The 23,903-nt window shown below is 40.1% G+C and overlaps 1 protein-coding gene across 3 annotated transcripts in view; it reads right to left on the reverse strand.

The window, feature by feature from the left end:
• Positions 1-8,160: 8,160 nt before the first annotated feature.
• Positions 8,161-23,903, reverse strand: part of ddx3xa (DEAD-box helicase 3 X-linked a) — a 44,551-nt gene continuing 28,808 nt past the window's right edge. For all 3 annotated transcript variants that reach the window (XM_048541134.2, XM_048541137.2, XM_048541135.2), the window contains 14 exons: positions 23,127-23,247; positions 22,728-22,928; positions 21,825-21,924; positions 21,503-21,638; positions 19,672-19,763; positions 19,481-19,579; positions 19,246-19,406; positions 16,231-16,375; positions 14,998-15,142; positions 14,270-14,451; positions 13,959-14,076; positions 13,353-13,506; positions 11,317-11,426; positions 8,161-10,952 (listed from right to left, as the gene is read on the reverse strand). In XM_048541134.2, the coding sequence (XP_048397091.1) occupies positions 10,876-10,952; positions 11,317-11,426; positions 13,353-13,506; positions 13,959-14,076; positions 14,270-14,451; positions 14,998-15,142; positions 16,231-16,375; positions 19,246-19,406; positions 19,481-19,579; positions 19,672-19,763; positions 21,503-21,638; positions 21,825-21,924; positions 22,728-22,928; positions 23,127-23,247 (1,841 nt within the window). In that variant the 3' untranslated portion in view covers positions 8,161-10,875. The remainder of the gene's footprint in view (positions 10,953-11,316; positions 11,427-13,352; positions 13,507-13,958; positions 14,077-14,269; positions 14,452-14,997; positions 15,143-16,230; positions 16,376-19,245; positions 19,407-19,480; positions 19,580-19,671; positions 19,764-21,502; positions 21,639-21,824; positions 21,925-22,727; positions 22,929-23,126; positions 23,248-23,903) is intronic.

Raw genomic sequence — 23,903 nt, forward strand, 5'->3', positions numbered from 1 at the left:
CCCTCCCCCACTGCATCCCAAAACCAGCCCAGCTCGTCCCAGCCTCCCTAACCTGTTCTTCCTCTCACCTATCCCCTCCTCCCACCTCAAGCTGCAGCTCCATTTCCTACCTACTAACCTCATCCCACCCCATTGACCTGTCCGTCCTCCCCGGACTGACCTATCCCCTCCCTATCTCCCCACCCATACTCTCCTCTCCACCTATCTTCTCCTCTATCCATCTTCAGTCTGCCTCCCTCTCTCTCTCTATTTATTTCAGAATCCTCTCCCCAACCCCCTTTTCTGTTGAAGGGTCTAGGCCCAAAACATCAGCTTTTGTGCTCCTGAGATGCTGCTTGGCCTGCTGTGTTCATCCAGCTCCACACTTTGTTATCACTGTGGATGTGTATTGAACCACCTTTCTTTATCACTGCTATGTTGTGTGACTGAATCACACTTTACGGATTCAAGGACCCCTGCCATGATAAACCTTTCTAATTCTGCATCAACATTTGGTCTAATTGTATAAGGCACTAATGTAGCTTTCCCACATTTTGCTTGATTCGCATCCTGCATTTTCAATTTGACAGATCTTTCCCATTGAAAATAATTGCATGCTCCTTGCACAATTTTTGAGGGTTGCAGCACTATGTGACTCAGCTGCATCTGCTATATACTTTGGAGGTATCGATGAAACTGACCCTCTGGTATCCACCTGTATTCTTACTAGTTTGCCATTCAGTTAGAGAGAACCCAGTGTTGGTTGGTGTCACCAGCAATAGCCAGTATGTTTAATAACTTCTCTTTAGACTGAGAGTCTGGGCTATTCTTATGCCCTTTTTGCGTAATGTAAATTTTCTTCCTAAAGGAGGGTCTAGGCCCAAAACATCAGCCTTCCTGCTCGGCCTGCTGTGTTCATCCAGCTTCACACCTTATCTCTTTCTTCCTACTCTGGTCAGAAGTCACACAACACCAAGTTTAGTCCAAATTTAAATTTATTTGAAGTCTCAGGTTTTTGAAAACCTGCCCCTTCATCATGTGAAGTGAAGAAAATCATACAGACAATTTATAGGCAGAGATAAAAAAAAAGGGGGAAAAAAGTGGTATGAGTGGAGTGTAGATAAGCTGAATAACAAGTCTCTGCAAGTGATCAAGTGTCAAACAGTGAGATTAAAGTATCAACAGCTAAGAGTAAGCAAAGGGGCTGAGCTATAAATCAAATTGAGACAGATAATTGCTAGGTATAACCATCACATTCCAAGGGTCTGAGCAAAGTGACAAATAATCCAAAACTGTATGAACTAAGATCACAAGTTATCAAGGAGTGTCAAAAACAGGACAGTGAGGAATATTTTATATATACACACAGAACAGTATGGTGCCATTACACATGGTGTGACATGAACCCAAGAACACAGCTGATGCCATCTTCATTAGGTACAGAACTGGGCCATCAGTTTATGCTTGGCAATTCAAAGGCTGCCTTGGGGGATGCTTACTTGAAGCTCAGAGACTGATTGCCCTTAACCACTGAAGCATTCCCCAACTAGAAAGGGAGCGTTCTTGTCTGGCAATTGTTGCACAGTGCCTATTCATCCAGATATAGCATCTGAAGCATGGTATGAGGTAGACAACACTGGCTGAGACACACTAGTATCTATTACATAAATGGTGAGTGACATGCCCACATGATGGTAGCATCCACGTCAATGATGTGATATTTCTTGGAGGCTGCCAGGGCAAAAAAGTTGTGGTGTTATGGTTGATGCTGTCTTTAAGGATGGGTAGTTTCCCCATGAAAAGATGGGTAGATTAGGTATCTTCAGGTTGTGTTCCTCTTTGTCAGAGCAAAACCTATGCAGGGCTTGTCCAGAGGATGGCTTCTTTAACATGTTTATGGTAGAAGCTGTAGAAGTGCAGCATCGTCAGGTCATCCACTGGCTTGCAGTAGAGCAAGACAGAGGTGTCAGTCCTCTGTGGAGCTGCATGTGTCCAAGAATGAGACTGATTCTGAAGAGCAGTCCATGGTAAGTCTGATGGTGGGAAGAAGCTTGTTGATATTTTTGTTTCAGGTGATTCCTTGCCAAGAGTCCCAGGGAAGAAAACATTGACATTTCCTGTGTATAGCATTGGTTGGAGGCTCTGAGCAGCAAAGAAGCCTCGCTCAAACTTGTACATGAAAATATCAGTGGATTGGGATGCAAGTTTGGTCCCTGTGGCTCTTCCGTTTATCTGAATGAAGAGGTGGTTGTAGAGGGTGGAGACCTTGTGGTCAAAGATAAAGCAGTGAGTTGTAGGATGGCAGCTGAAAATTGGCAGTTGAGTACTGAGGCTGTTGTGGTGAGAGACAGCTGGTGTAGAGAGTCAAAACATCAATTGTGATTAGGAATGTTCCTGGTTTGACCAAATCTGAGTGCGCTGAGTGTCTGGAAGAAGTCTGCAGTGTCGTGACAAAAGCAGGCGGATCATTGTACAAACAGGTTTCAAGGGTGTTCTTGACAGAGCATGACCGGAGGACCCTTCGTCATCCAGTACATGCCCAGAGCAGAAAAACAAATGCCATGCTCCTCACAGCCTTCCAATAGGTCAGTGACAATAAACATCTCACCAAGACCATCCCGACACCTCCATTTCTCACCTTCAAAAAAAAACTGCCAAAAATTTTAAAGACCACTGTTTGTAGCAAATTACTCAGCCTTCAGGATAACATCAGCCACAACACCACACAACCCCCACTACAGCAACCTCTGCAAGACATGACAGATCAACATGGCTACCACCATCACATGTGGGAACACCAGCCACAAGGAAAATGGCAGATTCTGCAACTTGGCCAATGTTGTCTACCTCACACTGCAAGCAAGGATACCCCGACACATGGTATATTGGCAAGACCATGAGGACAATATGGCAATGGATGAATAGATGCCATGCTGCCCAACAGGAATGTTCCCTCCCAGTCAGGGAACACTTCAGCAGTCAAGGCCTTCCAGCCTCTGATCTTCAAAGCATCCTCCAATTCAGCTTCAGATACATAATGCACAATAACCAAGCAAGAAACTGATGGCCAAGTTCTGTACCCATGAAAAAACCCTGTACCAATTATCTTGGGTTCACGTTCTAGCATCCCTACTGCATGCAAACAGGCCCTTTGGCCCAACATATTCACATAACCTCTGAGGCTCGCACCCAAAATCATCCCCCTATAACTGACTTAAATCTAAACATTCCTGTCACTATGGGCAATTTAGCAGGGCCAAGTCACCTAGCCTGCACGTCTTTGGACAGAGAGAGGAAACCAGAGCTCCCGGAGGAAGCCCACAGAGACATGAGGAGAATGTGTAAATGCCAGAGTTGCTTGAGGTTTGAATCAAACCCAGGCCCCTGGTGCTGAGACAGCAGTGCTATCTGCTGAGCCACTGTGCCACCTCTAAACCACATTACAAATACAGAACAAAGTCTTCCTTACTGTCCTGTTGTGACACCATCACCTTGATTACTTATGCTCTACCTTAGTTTGTAGTTTTGGATTACTTGTTGTGATGGTTATACCTAACATGTGATTCAGGTCATTTGTCTCCAGCACCTTGTTTTTAAATTTGTAATTATCTCACTGCCTCAATTAATTGGATTGCAGATCACCCTTTCACTTACTAATTTTTTTGACACTTTTACTCACACTGACTTTTGATCACAAGACTTATTCAACCTATCAACACCATACTTGCTTTTTTTAAAATGGTCTTTTGATCTTGCCCACAGATCTCTGGCTATAAACTTCTGTACTTATGCTTTTCACTTCGTGATTCCAAATAAACCTGTTGGACTATAACCTGGTGTCATGTGAATTCTGACCTTGTCCATCCCAGTCAACACTCGCACCTCCACATCATTTTGTCCTGAAAGCAAGTTTCAACTCGATAGCAAATCATCTGAAGGGTCTATGCCCAAAATGTCAGCTTTTGTGCTCCTAAGATGCTGCTTGGCCTGCTGCATTCATCCAACTCTACAATTATCTCAGATTCTCCAGCACCTGCAGTTCCTATTATCTTTAAGTTTCAACTTAATACTTCAGATTCTTAGCCTGCAAATGTAAGCTGCTACATGACAACTTCCACATTGGGTGCAACTGGCAAACTGCACTGCTGTATTGCTCCCCTTGCATTTCTCCAACCTCTTGCATAAATCACAGTCTACCAACAATGCATTTGTCTGATATTTTAGGACTTTAAAAATTGCTAGGTTTGAACTGGAGGGGCAACCTAGTAAGTTTTTGACTGCATTAAATCAATTACAAAACTGATATACTTAAAATAGCATCTAGTTCTCTAGATGAAAGTAGCCAAGTAATGCACAAATCATTCAGAGCCTCAAAAGGCAGAGCCCAGCTTAGATGCAAATAACAGCTAGAGTTTGCAACTATTTTCAACCAAAATTGCAAAGTAGCAGAAATGAATCAAAGATATCCACCACTAGATTTCCCACACTGACTTGAGGTTACCATGAATGCCTTGATTATAGTGATCCTTCGGTTCAACCACCACTAGTCATCTCTCTCATGAGAGCAGCCTTGTGGTCTGGTAGCATTTGGACAACTTCACCTTTTTAGAAAGTTCAATTTACTCAAATTAACAAAGGGCAATTGGTCTCAAAACATTCTGGCTGTAACAAAGATATGTTCTTCAGCTTTGGATGTTTCAACCAAGATGTTCCAGTACTGCTACAAGTGTTGAAATCTGCACAAACTGCAACATTGGGCTCCTTACCTGACCACAAACCAAACCAACTCATTTCATCCAGAACAGAAATCTACTCAAACTGTCGAAGCACTCAGGCAGCAATTGATCATTATGTTCAATTTGACTTTGATCAGGGTCATTGACTCAGTTCATTAGTCTTTGTTCAAAGATGAATGACAAGACCAAAATGTCAAAGGTAATTAGGTAAACTATAATGGCATCAAGACAGCATTCAGACAAATACAGGATCAAGTAGTACTGACAAAAATGCAAATTAGTGGGTATCAAGAACAGTATTAGATGGAATCATTGTAGAGTAAAAGACTGATGGTTACAAGGAGGCAAGCCATTTCTGCCCAAGACATAACCAAACTACCTTGAGCAGCTTCAATGATCTGCCCTCCAAAGATTAAAAGCAGGTGGGCCCTTGTGATGCAATACTATCCCTAATCCTGGACTGGGCGACCCAGACAAGTCCCAGCTGCTCCAAAAGAATGTCAAAACATCCAAGAAAGGAGATTAGAAGAACAGGTTAAATAAAGAAAAGAGTTAGAAGCAGGTTGGTAGGTGGTAGTGCCTTTGAGCCAGAAATACTAGCATTAAGTCCCACAAGCTCCAGAGATGTGAAACAACTTAGGATCGGTTAATTAGAAAACATATTCGAAGGGCAAAGCGTTCATTAGCAATTTTATGGAATTCATTTCCAATCCACTGTTGGAGGGGTAGAGAAGGAAAAAGCCCAAATGCAAAAACTGATAACATTACATTTTCAGCTAATGCAAATATCTACACCATACAGATGGACAGGAGTCCTTGACATTCAAATAGACCACCACTGAATACCACAATTTGAGAACAGGGAGGTATTAGTGTACTGTATTTGGAATTAGAGCTCGAGTGAATTTTCACAAATCCATTTAGTTGGCATCTTTTGCTCTCAGCTAGACTACAAAGTCCCATCACAGTTGGTTGCCTCAGTTGCTGTTTAATCTAAAAAGCCATTTAGTCACAAATTGCTACAGTAAAAGCTAAAAAAGGAATGAAACCAGAAGAATCATCTGGCTTCAATCTAGCTTCACTATCACTAGATCACAAGAGGCGAGCTTAAGGAAGCTCCAAGATTTTGCACCTACATTGTAAGGACTGCAACAAATCAAGGCGGCAGCTCATTAGCAGGTTCTCAAAACACTTGGGAATGGGCAATATAGGTGTTGATCCAAAAATCAGTACCACATTCCATGAATAAGATTGCTATTAAGTTAACTGGACCAAAACAGAGCAGAATGTTCTGCAGTAACTCAAAACATCCATACAATGCAAGACAGTTGTGTGCCCACCACTTACCTGGATGATGGCAGTTCTATCACCACCATTCAGAACAAAGCTCTTGAATGTAGAGGGTGGCAGATTAGATACTTGTCAATCTTAAATATTGCAGCTTTGGAATAATTGACAAAAAACCACAGTTTAAAAAAAAACTTACCATAGCTTCAATAGTAATCTTCCAAAGAAGTGCCATTTAGAAGAGGCACAGTGCATAGAAACATGACTTACAAATTCAAATATGGCACCATCCTGACCCAGATATACACAGCTATTTTTGTGGCTGGGTTAAAATCATGGAACTCCAAGAACCACTGGTGCCTGTTCCTTCACAATGAAGGAATTCAAAAAGTGGTTATTCTTGACCCCATGTATATTGTTAAAGTGACATTCTACTGGACTTTGTAGTTTTGACTAAATCCTAGCAACAAGTGATTAAGTAGTTTTACATCCAAATAGAAGGCATTGATGTGCTTTAACTTACTACCAAATTAACAGGAAATCTACACACAGGGCATGTCAAACTTTAGCTACTCGGTAAAGATGAGCATTCATGATTTCAAAGGAAGACAAATGGGAAATTACGGTAAATAAACTTGCAATACTAATGAAAACGTACAATGGGGAAGGGGGAAACTGACCTGTAAAAAGGAATTCAGAGCTGGCATGGATTTTGTGCTGCATGACAGATTCTGGCCGTTGCTAGTCACGTGATCAAGGCAAGCTTTGAGGTTTAACGTTACACTTTATTCAGAGCAGAGATGGACCCTTCGGTCCAACTCAACCACACTGACCAGACATCCCTAAATCTTATCTAGTCTCATTCACAATCATTTGTCCCAAATCCTCTAAACACATCTTATTCATTCACCCACCCAGATGCCTTTTAAGTGTTGTCATTGTACCTGCCTCCACCACTTCCTCTGGCAGCTGATTCCATACATCCACCACCCTTTGCATGAGAATTTCCCCCTTAGGTCCCTGTTAAATCTTTCCTCTCCCACCTTAAACCTATGCCGTCCAGTTTTGGGCTCTTCCCTCTACCTTGGAGAAAGTTGGCTATACACCAAATCCATGTCCAAGGATGTTAAACCTGGTCAGCCCTCTTTCTCCTTGCTGGAGACTAAGCCCTAGCCTACTTGGCCTCTCCCTACAGCTCTTTAGGACAAGTGAAAATGAGAATGAGAAGAGATACATTTGATAAGCAAAAGAGGTACTATGGAATATGGGCCAAAGGCAGGTATATGGAGTTAGGGCATACGCTGGTGCTCAAAAATGCAGAATCTATTTACACTAGAATCCTGCCACCATTATTGTTGGTTCAGGTGAAAAAGTGCAATTTATTCTCTAGGTTAGCTTATTTAACTAATTAAACTGCACATCCTAGCATCAATAAACCCAACATGCTCAAGGCCTTGAAATTTTAAAGGCAGAAGACAGTATACAGGCTTAGACAAAAACTGCAAAATCACCCTCAGGTTAGAAGTAACCCATTTACCAGGTTCTACATCAATTTCAATTGCTGTCTATTCAGCCAGCAATTTGGCTACATTGTCAAAATGGCAACCAAATCTCAAAATATTGTTATAGTGGTTAAGAGAAAGGTATTGGCCAAAAAGTAGCTCACTACTTATTGCCATAGAAATGGAGACTAGAGCAGCAAGTGGGGAACACATGAAGCCTCATGAAAGTGGAGCTTTTTGGGACAAAGTCAGGCTCTGTACTGGTCATATGGCATTACTGGATCAGCAAATTAGTGTAAGCATGACAGGAGACAGACACCTCATGCAATCTCACTGCCATGTTACAAATCATGGGCATTCCAGGTTGCACACTTAGCAATTTCTTCACTGGAGAATAAGTATCTCAAAATTCAAGGACCAGTTGACTCCAATGCATGGATCCAGATTTTAAAAACTGGACTTAAACCCAAGATCCAGGAAGCCACCAGTGCAAAGTGACAATCGTGAAAAAGAGATTTCAGATTACATTTTCAAAGCTTAATGGATCTGCAGCATTTTTTAGGCCCATGTTTAAAAATGGAAAGTCAGGAGAATGGAGTTGAGACTCTAGAATTTTTCTCCCTTTTCACAAGTCAACAAAAGAAACCATTAGTTGATGCAGCTCAAAACCTTTTATTGGTAAAAATCATACAAGTAATGCACAGCTGAGTCTTCTCGTGCAATGTAGAGCATAGCATCTAAACTATTTATAGAAAGCAAATTCTAGACCTACAGTGACTAAAAGGTATTCAATGCACTGAGCAAGGACCGGACATTCATGCACATCAATAGTTTTGTTGGAAGTTACAGCATGAAGGGATTTCTATAACTTGAGAACATTAGGTCTAAAAACTACCACTTGCTTAGGAGTGTCAAGTTGAATACCCAAGTCACTTAATACACAAATGCAACTAAATGCAACAATAAATTGATAACCACATGTATTAAATTTGCTCTTTGCCAGACATTCACTAAACATAAAAAAAAAGGAGTACCTCAACATTTTGCCATTTTTCTAAACATTTTCCTCTAGAATTTTAAGAAACTCTGTCCAAACCTTGGCATATTTTATTTCAGTTTTGATCAAATTACCCACATGAATGAATTTGATAGGACAATGGGAATTAGCGGCAATCAAGGCCGACAGTGGGTTGTGGTTCAGTTTCTGACTCTGGGTCCAATATGACCTTAACAATAAGAGCTCACGCTACCCCGAAATATATGTATATATATATATTCACGCATACGTTGACATTCAACATTCAAGTGCCAGTGTTTTTGGACTGTCTTTTGGTCAAGTTACTTTTTCGGGTTTTCTATGAACTTTCAAAGAATCACTTTTAGGCTTACAAAACAAAAACACAAAAATTAAATATTTGTCAAATGAATAAATATTACACAAAACTAGCAGCAAAAATACCTAGATTTGTTGTGTGCAAATAGTTAATTCCCAACTGTTAGACCCCCATGGTCCCAAAATAGTCCTGGTTTGGTATCTAGCCTCTTTCCCAGCCCCTCCCCTTCTAACTAAGCTGCGTTTGACAATCACTGCAAAAAAACTTGGAGGTTCGAGAAAATGCATGCAAGACAAGACATCTGTATATAAAATATTCTTTCTGAATGTGCATTAAAATAAATTTGTTAAAGGTATTTAGATCTCTTATATAAAACCTGATGGGCACAATGTATAAGGGCCTAAACCTACCTGTATAGCACCATTCATCACAAGAGATTAGCTCAATACTGTCAGTGCATCTACTTTCCATTGATGAGAATTTCAGTACAAGAAGGCACAACACACTTTAGATGTATTGCACGTGATAAGTTCTTTTGCTATTTTTCAGTTCGTTCTCCAACGACCTAAGATTTCCAGTAGTTTTTATACTGGCAGTCTGGCCATTTTAGCCAAGGAAAAAAACTACCCTATCCTGGCAGTTTGAGGTCAACTCACTTGACTGCAGCATTGTACAGCCCAACATTTTTAAAAAAGGTGGGAGAGCTTCTTTGGCCAGATTTAGCAGAATAAACTGACAATTTGTCCACATAAGGGACAGTGCAAAAGGAAACCCAAACCACTATTTCGTAGTGGATATGCAATCGATTACCAGCGTTGGCACCTTGTGCAGTAATGTGTACATTTCCATTCTCTGTGATCTCCAAGCATCAAACTTCAGACCCTAGTGGAGCAACTTTACAGAATCTACAGTAAACAGTTAAATGCGGCTTTTCTGAACTTTAACGCAGCTTGAATATACACAAATGTAATTTTTTTTCAGTAAAGAAGCCTGCTGCAGAGATCTTTCTGTTCGTTCCCCTTGACCAAAAAACAACACTAGCATGCGTATCAGACCAAAAATCAGCCGAGTCCGTCTGTACAGTCGCTCGGTGCAGTGGTCCATTTAGCCATTCTGAAATTTCAATTTCCTTTTAGATACGGCAGGCATTTAGATTTCTAATGGATGGGATTTTCATCCACACCTAAAAAGTTTCAAGTTTTCAAAAATCCCCTAAAAAAATACATTCCTAGCTACTTTCCGCCCACTCGAGGCAAGCCTGAATCAGTTAACTAGCTGCCTTTAAATGTTGTCAAGTTAGTAGATGTCAAGTTTTCTCAACTTTTACATTTGCTTAGGTGTAGTAATCTGAAACAGCAGTGTATTAGAACTTGACACTGTACACATTGTTGGAATGGCTTGTAAAACTACCATGTCCCCAACAGGTATCTATCCAGGATAGAGTGAGCAACATCGGTTTCCCACAGTAGGGATCAGAATGCTGCAAATGCCCTAAGTTGTCTTTACAGGTCACGCATGTCAAGGCCGTAATGGAGGTTGCTGTTTATTTTCAGCCTTGTAACATTGTTAAGTGCAACTGGGTAAATGACTCCTGATAAAGCCATTTCACCCTGCTTCTGCCAAGGTTTGTTTTGCCCAAGTCTCTCTCAGATTGTGCTAGAGAACGATTGATTGTGAGAACTCAGGCCCAATGAACCAGTAGGACATCAAAAATAAAAGTTCCTCTATAAAGGCACAGTACATTAACATACAAATGATCCTCAGTTACAGAGAAATCAACTTAAATACAGCACACAGTTTAAACATCTATAGCCAATATTCTAGTGCTGTTTATGGCCACATTTTCTTCATGGTCTAGGGTTTGTGTTCCTCCGCTATTGCTTTCTCTTTGCATTTGAGCTCCCTTTAAAAATCCAGAGAATCACAGCTGGTAATGTACTGTGAGTTCTTGAAGCTACACAAGGTATAGTCTGGCTCAGTTACATGTGGTTTCCATTTAGCTTGTTTGGCAAGGTGGCATCCACTGCAAAATATTCTTCAGTTGCCCCACCAATCCACCTGGGAGTTGTAAGCTCCACCATATCCATCAGCATTGTAATAGCTTCCATAACCACCTGGAAAACAATTGCACTTGATTAGAGACTTTAAGTTTACTGACCACCATTAAAGGGCAACTGGGTGACAGGCAATAAAATTCTGGCCAGCCAGTGACACCCACATCCCACATGCAAATTTAAGAAGTTCAACTTGCAACACTGATGGCACAAAAATAAGTTCTCTTGACAGATACCACTCAATTTGACACCCAAACTCAGCTGGATATCAAATTCTACTTCTGATCAATTCTGTTTCTTGTAGGTGTTTCATTACCAGCTACTTGAAAGATAGGCTGCACATGGTCTGAAGTTAATATGCTTCAGATGAAAGCAAAGTAAAAAGTTTAACCAAGAAAATCAGTTCAGTAGATTAATGTCTTACCTCCGCCATACCCTCTGGGACCACTGTGGCCAGTGCTGCGGTTCCCACGGGTATTGAAGCTGCTGCTGGTCTGTCTGTAATCCCTGGCACCAAACCCTGCTCCAAACCGACTGAAATGCAAGATTCATAACACTGAGCTAGAAAGTAAGAACTTGCTTCATCCCAAATCCACTACCCTGGATTGTACACAAGTGTACAAGTGCAAAGTACAAGCCCTCATTGCATAATGTCAGCAACCAAAACAGTGGGACCAGGAGTGGAAAGGTTAACCAGCTGCAAATAAAGTGAGCAATAAAGTAATCATCTGTCTGGAAGGAGTAACTGCTTCTGGGGTGTTTAGTGATTATCAGTTTAAAACCATTCAAGCCTCAAGAATTTGGCCTACATTAAAAACTTTGTTAGAATCAGTATCAGTAGCAAAGTTGTTAGAACAACCATAGAATCCAGATAGCAAGGAACTTTTTGGCGTCTACAACTTTGGAGCATTCACCCAAATGATAATTGCATGCTCCACAATGTAGAATTGCTTGTTTTGGCCTATGCTATATCAACTTAACTGACTGAAATTTCTCTTGTGTAATTTATCTAAAAAGAATGGGATTGAAGAGCTCAGGAATCAAATCACAGTATGTAAGGATCCCACATCACAAATATTGCATTTTTAGTGGAAGTCACCAATATTAATTTGAGTACAAATGCATCTTAGAATGCATTCAAATTGCTTTGTTTAAAATAAACGTGCTGTACTTCAGCAAATGAGCAACGTTTTGAGATGAATGTAACTGGAAAAGGTTTGCCACATGGTTAAGTGGCATAAAATACTGCAGACTGAGAATTTACCCATTAGCACAGTGCAATTTTCCAAATCTGCATGTCAAGAGTTCCTTAATTAAAACTACCTGTCTTGAAGTCAAACTTAATCAACGAAATGTATTACATGCCTATCAAAGTGGATTAAAAAAGGAAGATAGACATGGAATTTCATGATTTGTTGTTAGAAGTTATATAGCAATGTAGAGAGCCAATTTATAGCCAAAAATCCACAACTGAAAGCCAACCTAATTTGTTTAGTTAAGTTCTGGCATGACAGCAACCAAGAACAAAAGCAGTTTCAGAATTTTACAGCACAAGACTATTCTGCTCAATTTATCTGTAGCAGTACTTAATCCACAAAAACCTACTCTATTCTACTTTATAGAAAGTTAGATCTTTATTCCTTTCTCTTAAATATACCTTCACCTTAAATATACTCATGGTGGTCACTGACTACTTGTATTCTATGAACCCGAATACTTTTAAGCCATAAGTAGCATTTTAAGCAGGTAGAAACACCAGTTTGTCCTTCGTTTACATTCTGTTAGACAAGACAGCCTAATGTATTTGTATCTCCAAAATACCAAAGAAACAAAAAAAAAATAAAGCAGCACAGTAGCAGTCAATACATAAAAAGGTTAGAATAACAAAACACATGGTAATATGAAATCTCAAGTACATAAAGAAATGCCATTACACAGGTTTTAGTCCAGCTCTCTATAGCTGCTTGTTACGGTCAAAAGCTCTTTCACAAACCTCCAACACCCAGGAGGCTCCACCACTAGCCCCAATGGAGATTTATCGTCCCTAAATCATATTTACATATGTTTACATTTAGCATTCTAGAAAGGAGTCTCTACCAAAACCTTTACTGGATTCATTAGTTACTAAAGCACATTGGACATCTAAACCTTGATCTCCCCAGCAGACAAACTCAAGCCCACAAACTTGATTTTGCAGATTCATCCAGTCACCCATTAAGCTTTTCTTTCTAGAAAGAAAATAAACTATGTTCACCTTTTTCTGATAGGCAACCTCAGTGGGAGATGCAGAAAGAAAAACCAGCATATTCGCGGGCGCAGGGCAGATGCTGGAGTCAGCAATAACTGTGCAGAGCTGGAGGAACATAGTAGGCCAGGCAGCAGAGGAGCAAGAAAGTAGTTGTTTCAGGTCCAGACACCCATCTCTCCAGAAAAATTCAGGAATCTTATCTGCATATTTACCTCTTTGATCGCCCACGACCTGAGCTCCTATGCTGTTGCTCATATGCCAGGTTTTCTAGCCAGGATGGTACTTCTTGCTTAGCTTCCACAAGCAGATCCAAAAGGTCTTTAGTAATATTGCTGTTCTTTTCATTAAAGAATGAGGTGGCAAGACCTAGAAAGAAAAGCAACCAAACTATATTCACCCAAAAAAATACTGCATTGCATTCCACAGCAGTGGAGGATTACTGGCACATACACCATCTAAGATGCTGTTTAAAAATATACTTAAGCACAGCAAAATCTGGCATCTCTGGAACCTGCAGTGTGCCAATTAATTACATGTTCCAATTGATCAAAAAAACACTTAATAGTAATGTAATGCAGAAGGTTTACACACTAAAAACAAGTCACTTAAATAATGCAACTTTTCTTTAAGAGTTAAGTGAGTCTTCTCACTCACTCATCCTCAACTGACTACCCTGACATCGCAATACAGTAAACATCAGGATTTTAGATAATTTTTGCTAGTTTAGAGTGCCAGTTCACAATATGCTGGTTAAAACAAGTTTACTGTACATCCCTTTGATACAAGATGCGGTTACTACTTCAACTGATGAAACATACCAAGGTTGCCAACTCGGCCAGTTCGTCCAATGCGATGCACGTACTCCTCAATATCACTAGGTAGGTCAAAATTGATAACATGTTTGACATTAGAAATGTCAAGCCCACGGGCTGCAACCTGTGAATTAGAAGTCATATCTTATCCATTAAAACACCAAATTATACTGACAATTTAGTTCATTTGCCTGACAAAGCTTTAGGTAGTTTGAGTGTAAACTGAAAGATTTATAAATTTGTTATTTAAAGATCTAAGAATATAAACATGCACATCTGTATTTGTTCAGTGCTTGAAGAATTATTTTGGAAAGTACCGCAGTGGCAACTAGGATAGGGCATCTTCCGGAGCGAAACTGATGCAGAGCCTCTTCTCTATCTCTCTGAGAACGGTCGCCATGGATACTTGTACAAGCATAACCTTCACGGTAAAGAAAATCCTCCAATGAATCAGCACCTTTCTTAGTCTCCACAAAGACCAGTGTAAGAGAATCTTTGCCTAAAAAAGGATAAAGCAAAAGAGGTAATTAGTTGGATACAAGGAAAACATCCCTTGTTTGAAGGCACAAGTTGCACGTGTGTGTAAGGGGTGATCAGAAATCAGATGTATCTGAAGCATAATTAAAACACCCAAGTTTCTATAGTTACTCCAAGCTGTAGTGAATGGCTCTGTTCCTGCAAGACTGTAATGTCCATTTGCAATTGTTTAAAACAGTAACTACCCTGGAACAATTCTGAAGTGTTGACAGTACAATAGTAATACTGAATACCCATTTTAGGCAACAGTGGTTATACAGCTACCTTTTAATTACTGCCAATCCAAAGCAGGATTAACAGGTTGAGAACTTCTGAACCAATTGTCAAGATAAGATGTGACCTCCTGCTGAGTGCCAGCATTGAGAAATTAGCTCAAGTGTAGGGGAACACCCTTCTCAGGCTTAAAATTTAGCCATCTGCAAATCAGCATTTCCTGGAGAATGAAAATCAATCTGGGATCCACTTATTCCATCAGCAATATATTTTAAGTCTGTTAAGTTACATATACCTGTGGCATTCAAGAGATCCAACAGGAATGAACGCTTGTCTTGTTCTTCTACCCACACTACTTTCTGAGTTATGTTCTCAGAGGTGGAACCCACACGACCAACTGCCAAGAATATGTATTCGTCAAGAAAGTCACGAGCAAGTATCTACAGAAATTCATGGAGAAAAAGTAGTCAAGCACTAGGCCATCATAATAAAAAGATGCAAACTACAAGTCGTGACAATTCTCCATATATTGCAAAAGAAAAAAGTCCAAAGTCTGTCCAAAAATGGTTGCCTACAATTTAAGTGTAGTATTGACGATTGCAATTTCAAGCACAATGTAAACATGCACTTAGAGTATTAAGTTGTTACACGTCACTGTATAATGCCTAACTCTCAATTAGCCACATGGACAAGACTTGAACACCTGAAGAAAGTTAACAAAGACGACTGGCCTCCTCTACAGAAAACAATGTAGGTAGAGCGATTAAAAAAGATGGGGGAAGGCACCTCTGCGGGCGGGTGGAGGGAGCAGGTGATCTTTTGCCACAAGTGGGGGCTCTGTACACCAAGAACAGATTTACTCAGCCTGCTTTAAAAAAAAGCACTAAGCAGCCACAAACTATGGAAGAAATTGGGAAGACAAAGGGAGAAAAATTAGGCCACTTCTTTTAAGTAAACCTGGCTGAAGATCTTCAGTCATTTGCTCAAAATCTATACAAGAGCAACATAACAATGTAAGGAGTGGCAACACGTCTAAGATTTTGGCTAGTTATAGTCTTGGTGACCAATATATTCATTCCTGCAGCTTTCAAATACCACAACTACTCCTGGTTAACCCATGTGACACAGAAATTAACTTGCCAGAACTGTATTAAGTGAAGATTTAGATAGCAAGACCAACTTTGCAGCTCTACCCTAGAGCAAAGCCATTTCTGCCTGCCAAACTATATTAAAATGGTTTGACAAAGTATTGAACAATCAGGTCTTACATTTATCTGGTATAGCACAAAAGTATTTCCTATCTTTCTACAGAAATTGCAGCTGACTGATGAACTGCTAAGTAATATGGTTAAAACTTTTTAAAAACCAGGATTTTAGTCATAGAACAAGTCTCCTGCTCTCCAAAAGGAAAACAAGATGGGGTCCAAGGTCACAACAACTGTCAGCCCATTCATCTCAGTGACATTCTGGAGTGAGCATCTTAAATTCAAAGTGAGCAAGTTGTCGTCTCAGCAATACTGTCACTAACCTGGATCTCTTTTGGAAATGTTGCACTGAACATCAAAGTCTGCCTGACATCTTTTGGTGGCATTGCATCCTGCTCAACAATACGGCGAATTTGTGGTTCAAATCCCATGTCGAGCATCCTGTCAGCCTCATCCAACACTAAATACCTAACAGACAAAAATATTCAGTTCTAAAATGAAGCAAAGATTGACAAAAATGGAAGTTCAAATCCAAAAAGCTGTACAATGCAACTCTCCATGCACTCCTCCTACAAACTGGTCTCATCAGCACCTTGATTTTTAGACAAGTTTCTCTAGGGTCTTACTTGCCCACAGCAAGTTTAAAGAAATTGAATGCCAAACTATGAGGCAGGCAGGCATCTGAATAGCATTCAGCAAAAAGTTTAACACTACTAATTTTTCTACTTGCAAACTCAATTGGTCAGCAGTTTTCCATCTACAGATACTCCAAGAATTGAATGCAACTTGGAATAGAACATGGAGCTGGGCAAGGGAAATCTACTCAACTGTTTACATTCATTCATCCAGCTTTAAAGCAGATACTTACACACACTCGGATAACGCATATTACTTAAGGATACCAGATTTACTGGATTCTTTTCTAGATGTCAGACTAAGCTAAGTCAGAGGGATTCAAGGGTTTATTCTTCAGAGAATGCCCCTTCCTCTAGGACAGGAGATCCAGCTTCAAGTCCACCTGCCTCAGGTGGATCAAATCATGTTAGAGCAAGTGAATAAACTGCCTAGGAGGCCAGAGCACAAGTTGCACTCAAATTGCAATGTAGTGTTGGGAGTTACATGCAAAGACGGGGTTGGGGTACATTCACATTTGACCGTTTTTAAATACGGTAAGGATTGGTTTAATTCTCTAATAGAAGGGGGCGGTTGTTGATCATGTGTTTAAAATGTTTTGCTTAATTCTATTCCCAAAGAATAGTTAGTATAGGCACTGCTGGCAAGGATAATACATTAGGAAGAAAAATTACAAGTAACCAAATACTGCAGTACAGCAAGGCAGATGACAAGTCACATTTACAGCATGTGAGATATGCAGAAAACCAGAGATGTAGGTCAAACATATCTGCAAATACATGCAGTTCAAGGTAATTCACTTCAGTTATCAAGCTGGAGCCTGAGCTGCAAAGGCCAACATCAGTGGTGGTGGGGGTTTTTTGGGGGGTGTGGGAGGGGAGACGAAGTGAGTTACTGGTATATTTTACAGTGGCTGGTGGTCACAAGCCTCAGGATGAGCACTTCTGATTTGGTCAGAATTTACATTGAGTACAAGGGAGCCTGGAATGCCCTGGATCCCACTGGCCCAAGGTTTTAATTTTGTACAGGTCAGCTAGAAAATATACTGAACTGGTTTGAGACTCTCATTTGTTTAGAAAAATTAGGGCAGCAGGGTGTTGAGCAACTGACTGCAGCATCACACTGAATCAGTAGGTGAGGGAGAGAACGGAGGAAGTTGCAGGCAAACTCAGTTATTGCATTCACTGTAAACCAAATGACAAGGGGCAGGACAACCAAAAGAAAAGGTTTTGACCTAAAATCAATATTAGAAGAGGCTTTGCAGTGGGGTTAAAATGGTTTTAGAGATAGTAGGGGTAACTTCTTCAGCCTCTAAGGATACCTAACCCTAAGTTACCCTCCTCCCTCCAGACCTATCATCTTTGACGAATCATTGATGAGCTGGGCACCAAATAAAGTTAAAAAAAGGAACAGCAGGAAACATGCATGGCTTAGCATCGGACAAAAAGATTAGAGGAACAAATACGTGGTTCTAAGACCAGTGAGAAAATGAGTTCCACTTTGTGTGGTATTAGTATGATGTTATTGGGAAAAGCAGGGGCAGTACCGTTGGGACAATCTTCAGCTGAACCTGGGTCCAGTACTCTGGCAACCTCAAAAACCTCATTACGTGGGGAGTAGAGACAGTTCTAAAATAAATAGTTGGGACATGGGATCAAATTGGAAAATGGTTTAAAAAGATGGAGACAAGATATGAAGTACAGACAAAACAAAGGGACAGAGCCCAACCAGTTAAGGCTTGGTGCTATGATAGCAAGGACAAAACCAGTCTGACTACAGCATCTGAAACAAAAGACAGATGGAAATTGCATTTATACATGCACTGAGCCTCATGACATGGTGCAGGATGACTGTTTAAGATTGGAATAATAAAAAGGTACATAACATTTAAGGATAGGAAGTTAGGAGGGGATGATTGCTAATACCCTTAATTAACAGGATATTCAGGAAACAAGTGCAGAAAAGGTTTTGGCTAAAGACAAATATAGGAGGCAAAGAGGTCACTATGGGTGGAATACAGGTACAACTGCACCCACATGGTAGGGTCAAGTACAAGGATGGGATGAAAACAGGATAATGGGAGCTGGTCAAAAGGACCACAACAGTTAGGGAATCTCAGGGAGACGTTTTTAAAAGTTCTTACATTTCTGTACCCAGAGAGTGCGTGAAACAGGAGCAAGCACTGTGCAAGATCAGACACCATCACGTTAAGTTGCCTCCTTTTACAAAAGGATGGCAAAAGTACCAGAAGTGAAGTTACAAAATAGCTAAGAAAATCCAACTGAAAAAGCAGTGGCCCTAAGCAGCTTGGATACAATCTCAAACATAGGGGATAGTCAATGGAAAAAAAGCCTTAACTGAGCTTATGCATCCACAGACTACGCAATGTTTACATTACATGTTCTAATGGAAACCCTGAAGGGCAAGTTAAAAAACCTGTTTTTTTTAAAAGAGTCTGTTGTGCACTGTTAAAGTGCAAAGTGGCAAATTGGAATTAAGAGTGGACAGCTTTAGAAAGAAAGCACTGAACAGAACATAATCAGCATGTACAAACACCTGCATTGGAATGGAGAGGCTAGTGGGTTTCATACAACTTTTTAAAATACACAATAGGGAATAAGGGAAAGAATACAGCACTTCTTAAAGTATTAAGTTCATTAAAATTAGACCAGAAACACAAGCCATTTAAACAAAGATGAACGTACTTGCAATAGTCTAATCCAACCTTGCCCCTTTCAATCATATCAACTAAACGGCCAGGTGTGGCAACAAGCAGGTGACATCCACGCTCCAGGTCTCTGATTTGTTGTCCAATGTCAGCTCCTCCATAAACTACAGAGGGTCGAACTTTAGAACGATATGCAAACTGCAAGCAAAATTTAACATGTAAAACCTCTCTTTGAGAAATAATTGTTAAGTTGTTATTTTCATAAACCATACCTTCCTGGATTCATCATAGATCTGTACTGCAAGTTCTCTGGTAGGTGCTAGAACCAAAGCAATTGGATATTGCTTACGGCGGCCATATTTAGAGGAATCCTACAGAATAGGAGAAGTGCAGCATAAGGCTATGAGTGTTGAAAAAGAATATTGGCTGAACTTGCAGGGTGGAAAAAATTAAAATTCCTTACTTGGGCTTTTGCATTCTTTAAAGCTTCACCTGGACCTTCTGCATAGATCTGGCTAAGAATAGGAAGCAAAAATGCTGCAGTTTTTCCAGACCCTAAAAAAGGACAAGTAATTAACTAACAAGTCTAATTGTTTTGTATACAGGAAGATCATACTAGAAATTTATAGTCCCCTACCTTCATTGATCCATCATCCTGGGAAATAAACTTGGGACAGACAAGCCCACATTAATAAATCAGTTACAATTTCCTCATTACAACCAACGGTAGGAGAAAGCAGTAATAAGTGGGCATGGACTCCAATTCACAGAATGCAACAAAACTGCACTGTGATGGAGTCACAACTGAAATAGTGACAAGTAATCAACAGCAGCATATCCAAAATTTGCCAACAGTAGGTAAGTAAGAACAAGTTAGAAGACCTTATTCAACCATCAAAAGAACCAGGTGAAAAATCTAGAGAAAATCCTTCATCCAAAATGATTGATGCATTCTGTACTAATTAATGACAACTGAGTTGGGAAAACAGTACACAAAATTTAAACCAGAGCAGTAGACACGCCAAGACAAAACCGGTGTTATATACAATCAGCACCCTGCACATGGGATGGAGGGGCACACACAGTACTTGTTGAAAATAAGGATACTGATTGAATGTATCAGTCTTTGGCCCACATACCCCACCTAAATTTCTTGCTGCATATTCTAGAAATTCAAAAAGATCCAAGGCTGGAGGTATAAGAATAACCACTGTTTTAGCCTAAAAGATAAAGGCACCAAGTATGAGAGGCAGGGTTTACTGTTGCTACATTGTAGCAACACTAGATGTGTTTGACTAACCGAGTGCCACCATCAAGCCAAAAACCATTCTGCCTATCTTGACAAATGGATAATGCGATCAATGCAAGGTTAAGGCTGTGCAGCCCAAGGACTGGTGGATCATACTAATACAAAACAATGAAGTGATTGTTACTGAAAAAAAAAAGGGACTGCACTTGGAAAATTCAAGTTAGCTGGAGATTCTACAACTGGACACGAGAAAAAAAAAATTACATAATTCACCAATTCAGGATTGTCAAAGCTTACACTGCAACAGCTGCACTTTGGAAGCTCCAGGGAAAAAACAGAAGCCAGCGTTATTTGCAGACTCATTAACACATACATGCCTTATTTCCTTCAGGGACATGAGAAAGTCAAACTGCCTTGTTCAACAAACGCTTAACTTGGGCAGTCAACTGTCAAGCATTAGTGGAGGCATTCACCATGACATTTCTACAAGTCCATCCTCCAACCAAACAGCACTCTCCTCAATATAAGGTTTCTACTTCCTTGAAAGGGAATTCCTTGCAAAGCTTCAAAAAAAAAAAAAATCAAATATAGAAGATTGATAACGGGTAACAGAAACAGGTTACTGTGGGTCTGGTTTCATATTATTCTTATCTGTTCAGACCAGATACACCCTCTTTCTCCAAACCCCACATCCCCTCCCAGAGAGGGGATGACTGAACTGAGGGGGGTTTTTAACAAACTGGTTTCGTGATCACCAAGACTAGTTTGCAATTTCTGAATTATTCTAATTTAAAACTCAATGGCAGCCAGTGGGATTATAACTGGAGATCTAGGACATCAGATTTCTTGCCCTCCCTCAAAAGTACTGAAGAGTAGTCAATATTATAGCACAAAAAAGTGTTCACAATCACACAAAGTGTGACCATAAGACATAACTGATGTACATGGGAAAGCATTCCAAAAAAGGCAGGCAAAGATTAGAGTGTCAAATTAGCACTGGTAGGAACACAGGCCACAAACTGCCAACTTTCAAACATATACTTGCCTGTTTGAGCACATGCCATCAAATCCCTCTTCGATATAATGATGGGGATTGCATGTTTCTGCACAGGAGTTGGACGATCATAACGACTCAGCTCAATGTTGCCCATTATTATTTCTCCCATGTTTACATCCTGGAACTAAAAATGCATAATTTTAAGTTGAGAACTACTTGCTCTAACCATCAAAAATGTTACCCTCTAATTCTTGTGCTGGTTTTCCTTGAATGTTACTTTTGCACAACAAACATTTAGATCCAATTTACCCTCAACTGATGCATTTAAGAACAAAGTAAAGACATCAGTCCTGAGGACTGGGCAACTTACAGTTTCAATGTGAGGAGGAGAGTTTGCACCAGTTGCTTCAACAGGAATGTCATCATATTTCTCAAAGTTGATTCCTGTGTTACTTGCAGAAAACAACTCCCTTAAAAACAAAACACATTTACCTTCTTGAGAAGTTGATTAATGCCACATCCTTTGTTTACCCCAATTAAGGTAACTTGTAATTACACCACAATTTCTGCAACGCTTCACACCAAAATTTTAAATTTGCTGTGTGCAGACAATAAAGTGCAAGAACCATCTTGCTGAAATCCACCAACTCAAAAGTGAGAAAATGTTTCCAAGTGATAGCTGAGGAATCCTCATGTTCTTACACCAAGCACTGACAACAGCTCATCCATAATCTTTCCAGCCTGCAGCCTTTACAGGCTCTCAAGCCTCAAAACATCCATTCTACTATGGAATGTTCAATTTATTTGAATCAATCTTAAGTTGGAACTGCTTTAACCATAGTTTTAATAAAAAAAACCACACTACGGCCAGACATATCACCCAAAAGATTGGTTTAGTTTTCATGTATACAAATATAATACCCCAACCCTGGACCCATCTGCTGCTTCTGTGCTGTTCAACTGCCAGTGGTCCACAATTTCAAAACTAGGAAATTTGAAGGTGTTGTGGTCTCCTTGACGAAAGTACAAGTCTCTACTCTCAAATCCCAACCATTTGTCAGCAACTTGATTTCATTAAGAATTAACAGGTGAAGTGTCTACAGTTTATATTTCAGATTAAACCCCATCACGGCTTCACCCTTCCAGGATTTGCGCACACTAGTCGTGTAATTGCACCAAGCTCTGCTGTAGCACAGCACCTCCAATTTCTAAGAATTTCAGGTCTACTATATCTACATCCAAAAGACTGATTAGGCATGTGTTCAAAACCTACTGCTCCATGCGTTCATTTGGTGGTAGCTGTTTTGACCAATCATCATCATCCCGTTTGTCTTCCACCCAACGGCTATTTCCACCACCGTCACGCGATCCAAATCCTCCACGATCCATTCTGCCAAATCCTCCACGGTCAGTGCGGCTCCCAAAGTGGTCATAAGCACTGTCACTAGAATTTCCTCTGCCACGGTCGTCATATCTGATGGGAACAACAACAACAACAGTCTAGCAGAAGACACTCACTGAGCCTAGGGCATAGATAGCAGTTATCTGGCCTAATTCAAGAAGCATTACAAGTATATTCATGTACCCAAGTAGAGGAAAAAAGCTCCTTAAAGTTAATGAAAGCCAAGTTGCAAAATTAAGACAGAACCAAGATCACTTAAAATCAGCCTACCTTCCCCTTCCACGATCATTGAAGAAGCTCGATTTACCCCGATCAGCTCGTGATCCAAAACTGCTGTATGGGTCCCTGACTTCCTTGTTACTCCATCCTCCATCTTTCTCATAGCCAAAGCCTACCATTTAAAACAAAAAGACAAGGACAATGTTACTCAGCTGCATTTTAAAAGAGGCAATACTTTCAAGCAGAAAGCTTGCAGATGAGCAGTGAAAGGAGGAAGACAAGCCCTATTACTAGTTCTGGGGTCTAAAAATGCATAAAGTCACTCAAATCTGCAGGTGGCATTATGCTGGCTTCAATAGTCAAAAATCAAACAAAATTTGATTCAATATCAATATATAAACTGCCTAAAAAAGTCTGGATTGTAAGAGTTGTTTCAAGTGCCATCTTTTCTGTTGCATTCAAAAACAAAGACCCAGTTGCAGAGAACATTCCAGACTTAAACCTCTCAGATCAAACACCCTTGTGAAACAAAGTTTGTTTAAACATTTTCAAATAAAAAAGGTACAATTATGGCTAGAAGTTGTACAACTGGTGACCAAATACTGAAGTATAGCTTTGTTTAGACTCACCACATCAAGGTGAACTAGGTAATGGGCAATTGTTGGCCCAAACCAATGACATCCAGAAGCAAGTTTTTAAAAAGTGCCTAAGCACTGTACATAACAAGACTATTCATTTTACAGCCAGATATCAGTTTCTTCTGCATAACTGTCGAAAAAACAAATACTGCAAGTAAAGCTTCACATCTCTAAAAATAGTTTTGTTTTT

Source organism: Stegostoma tigrinum, chromosome 12 (assembly GCF_030684315.1).
Source record: "Stegostoma tigrinum isolate sSteTig4 chromosome 12, sSteTig4.hap1, whole genome shotgun sequence".
NCBI classification, from domain to species: Eukaryota; Metazoa; Chordata; class Chondrichthyes; order Orectolobiformes; family Stegostomatidae; genus Stegostoma; species Stegostoma tigrinum.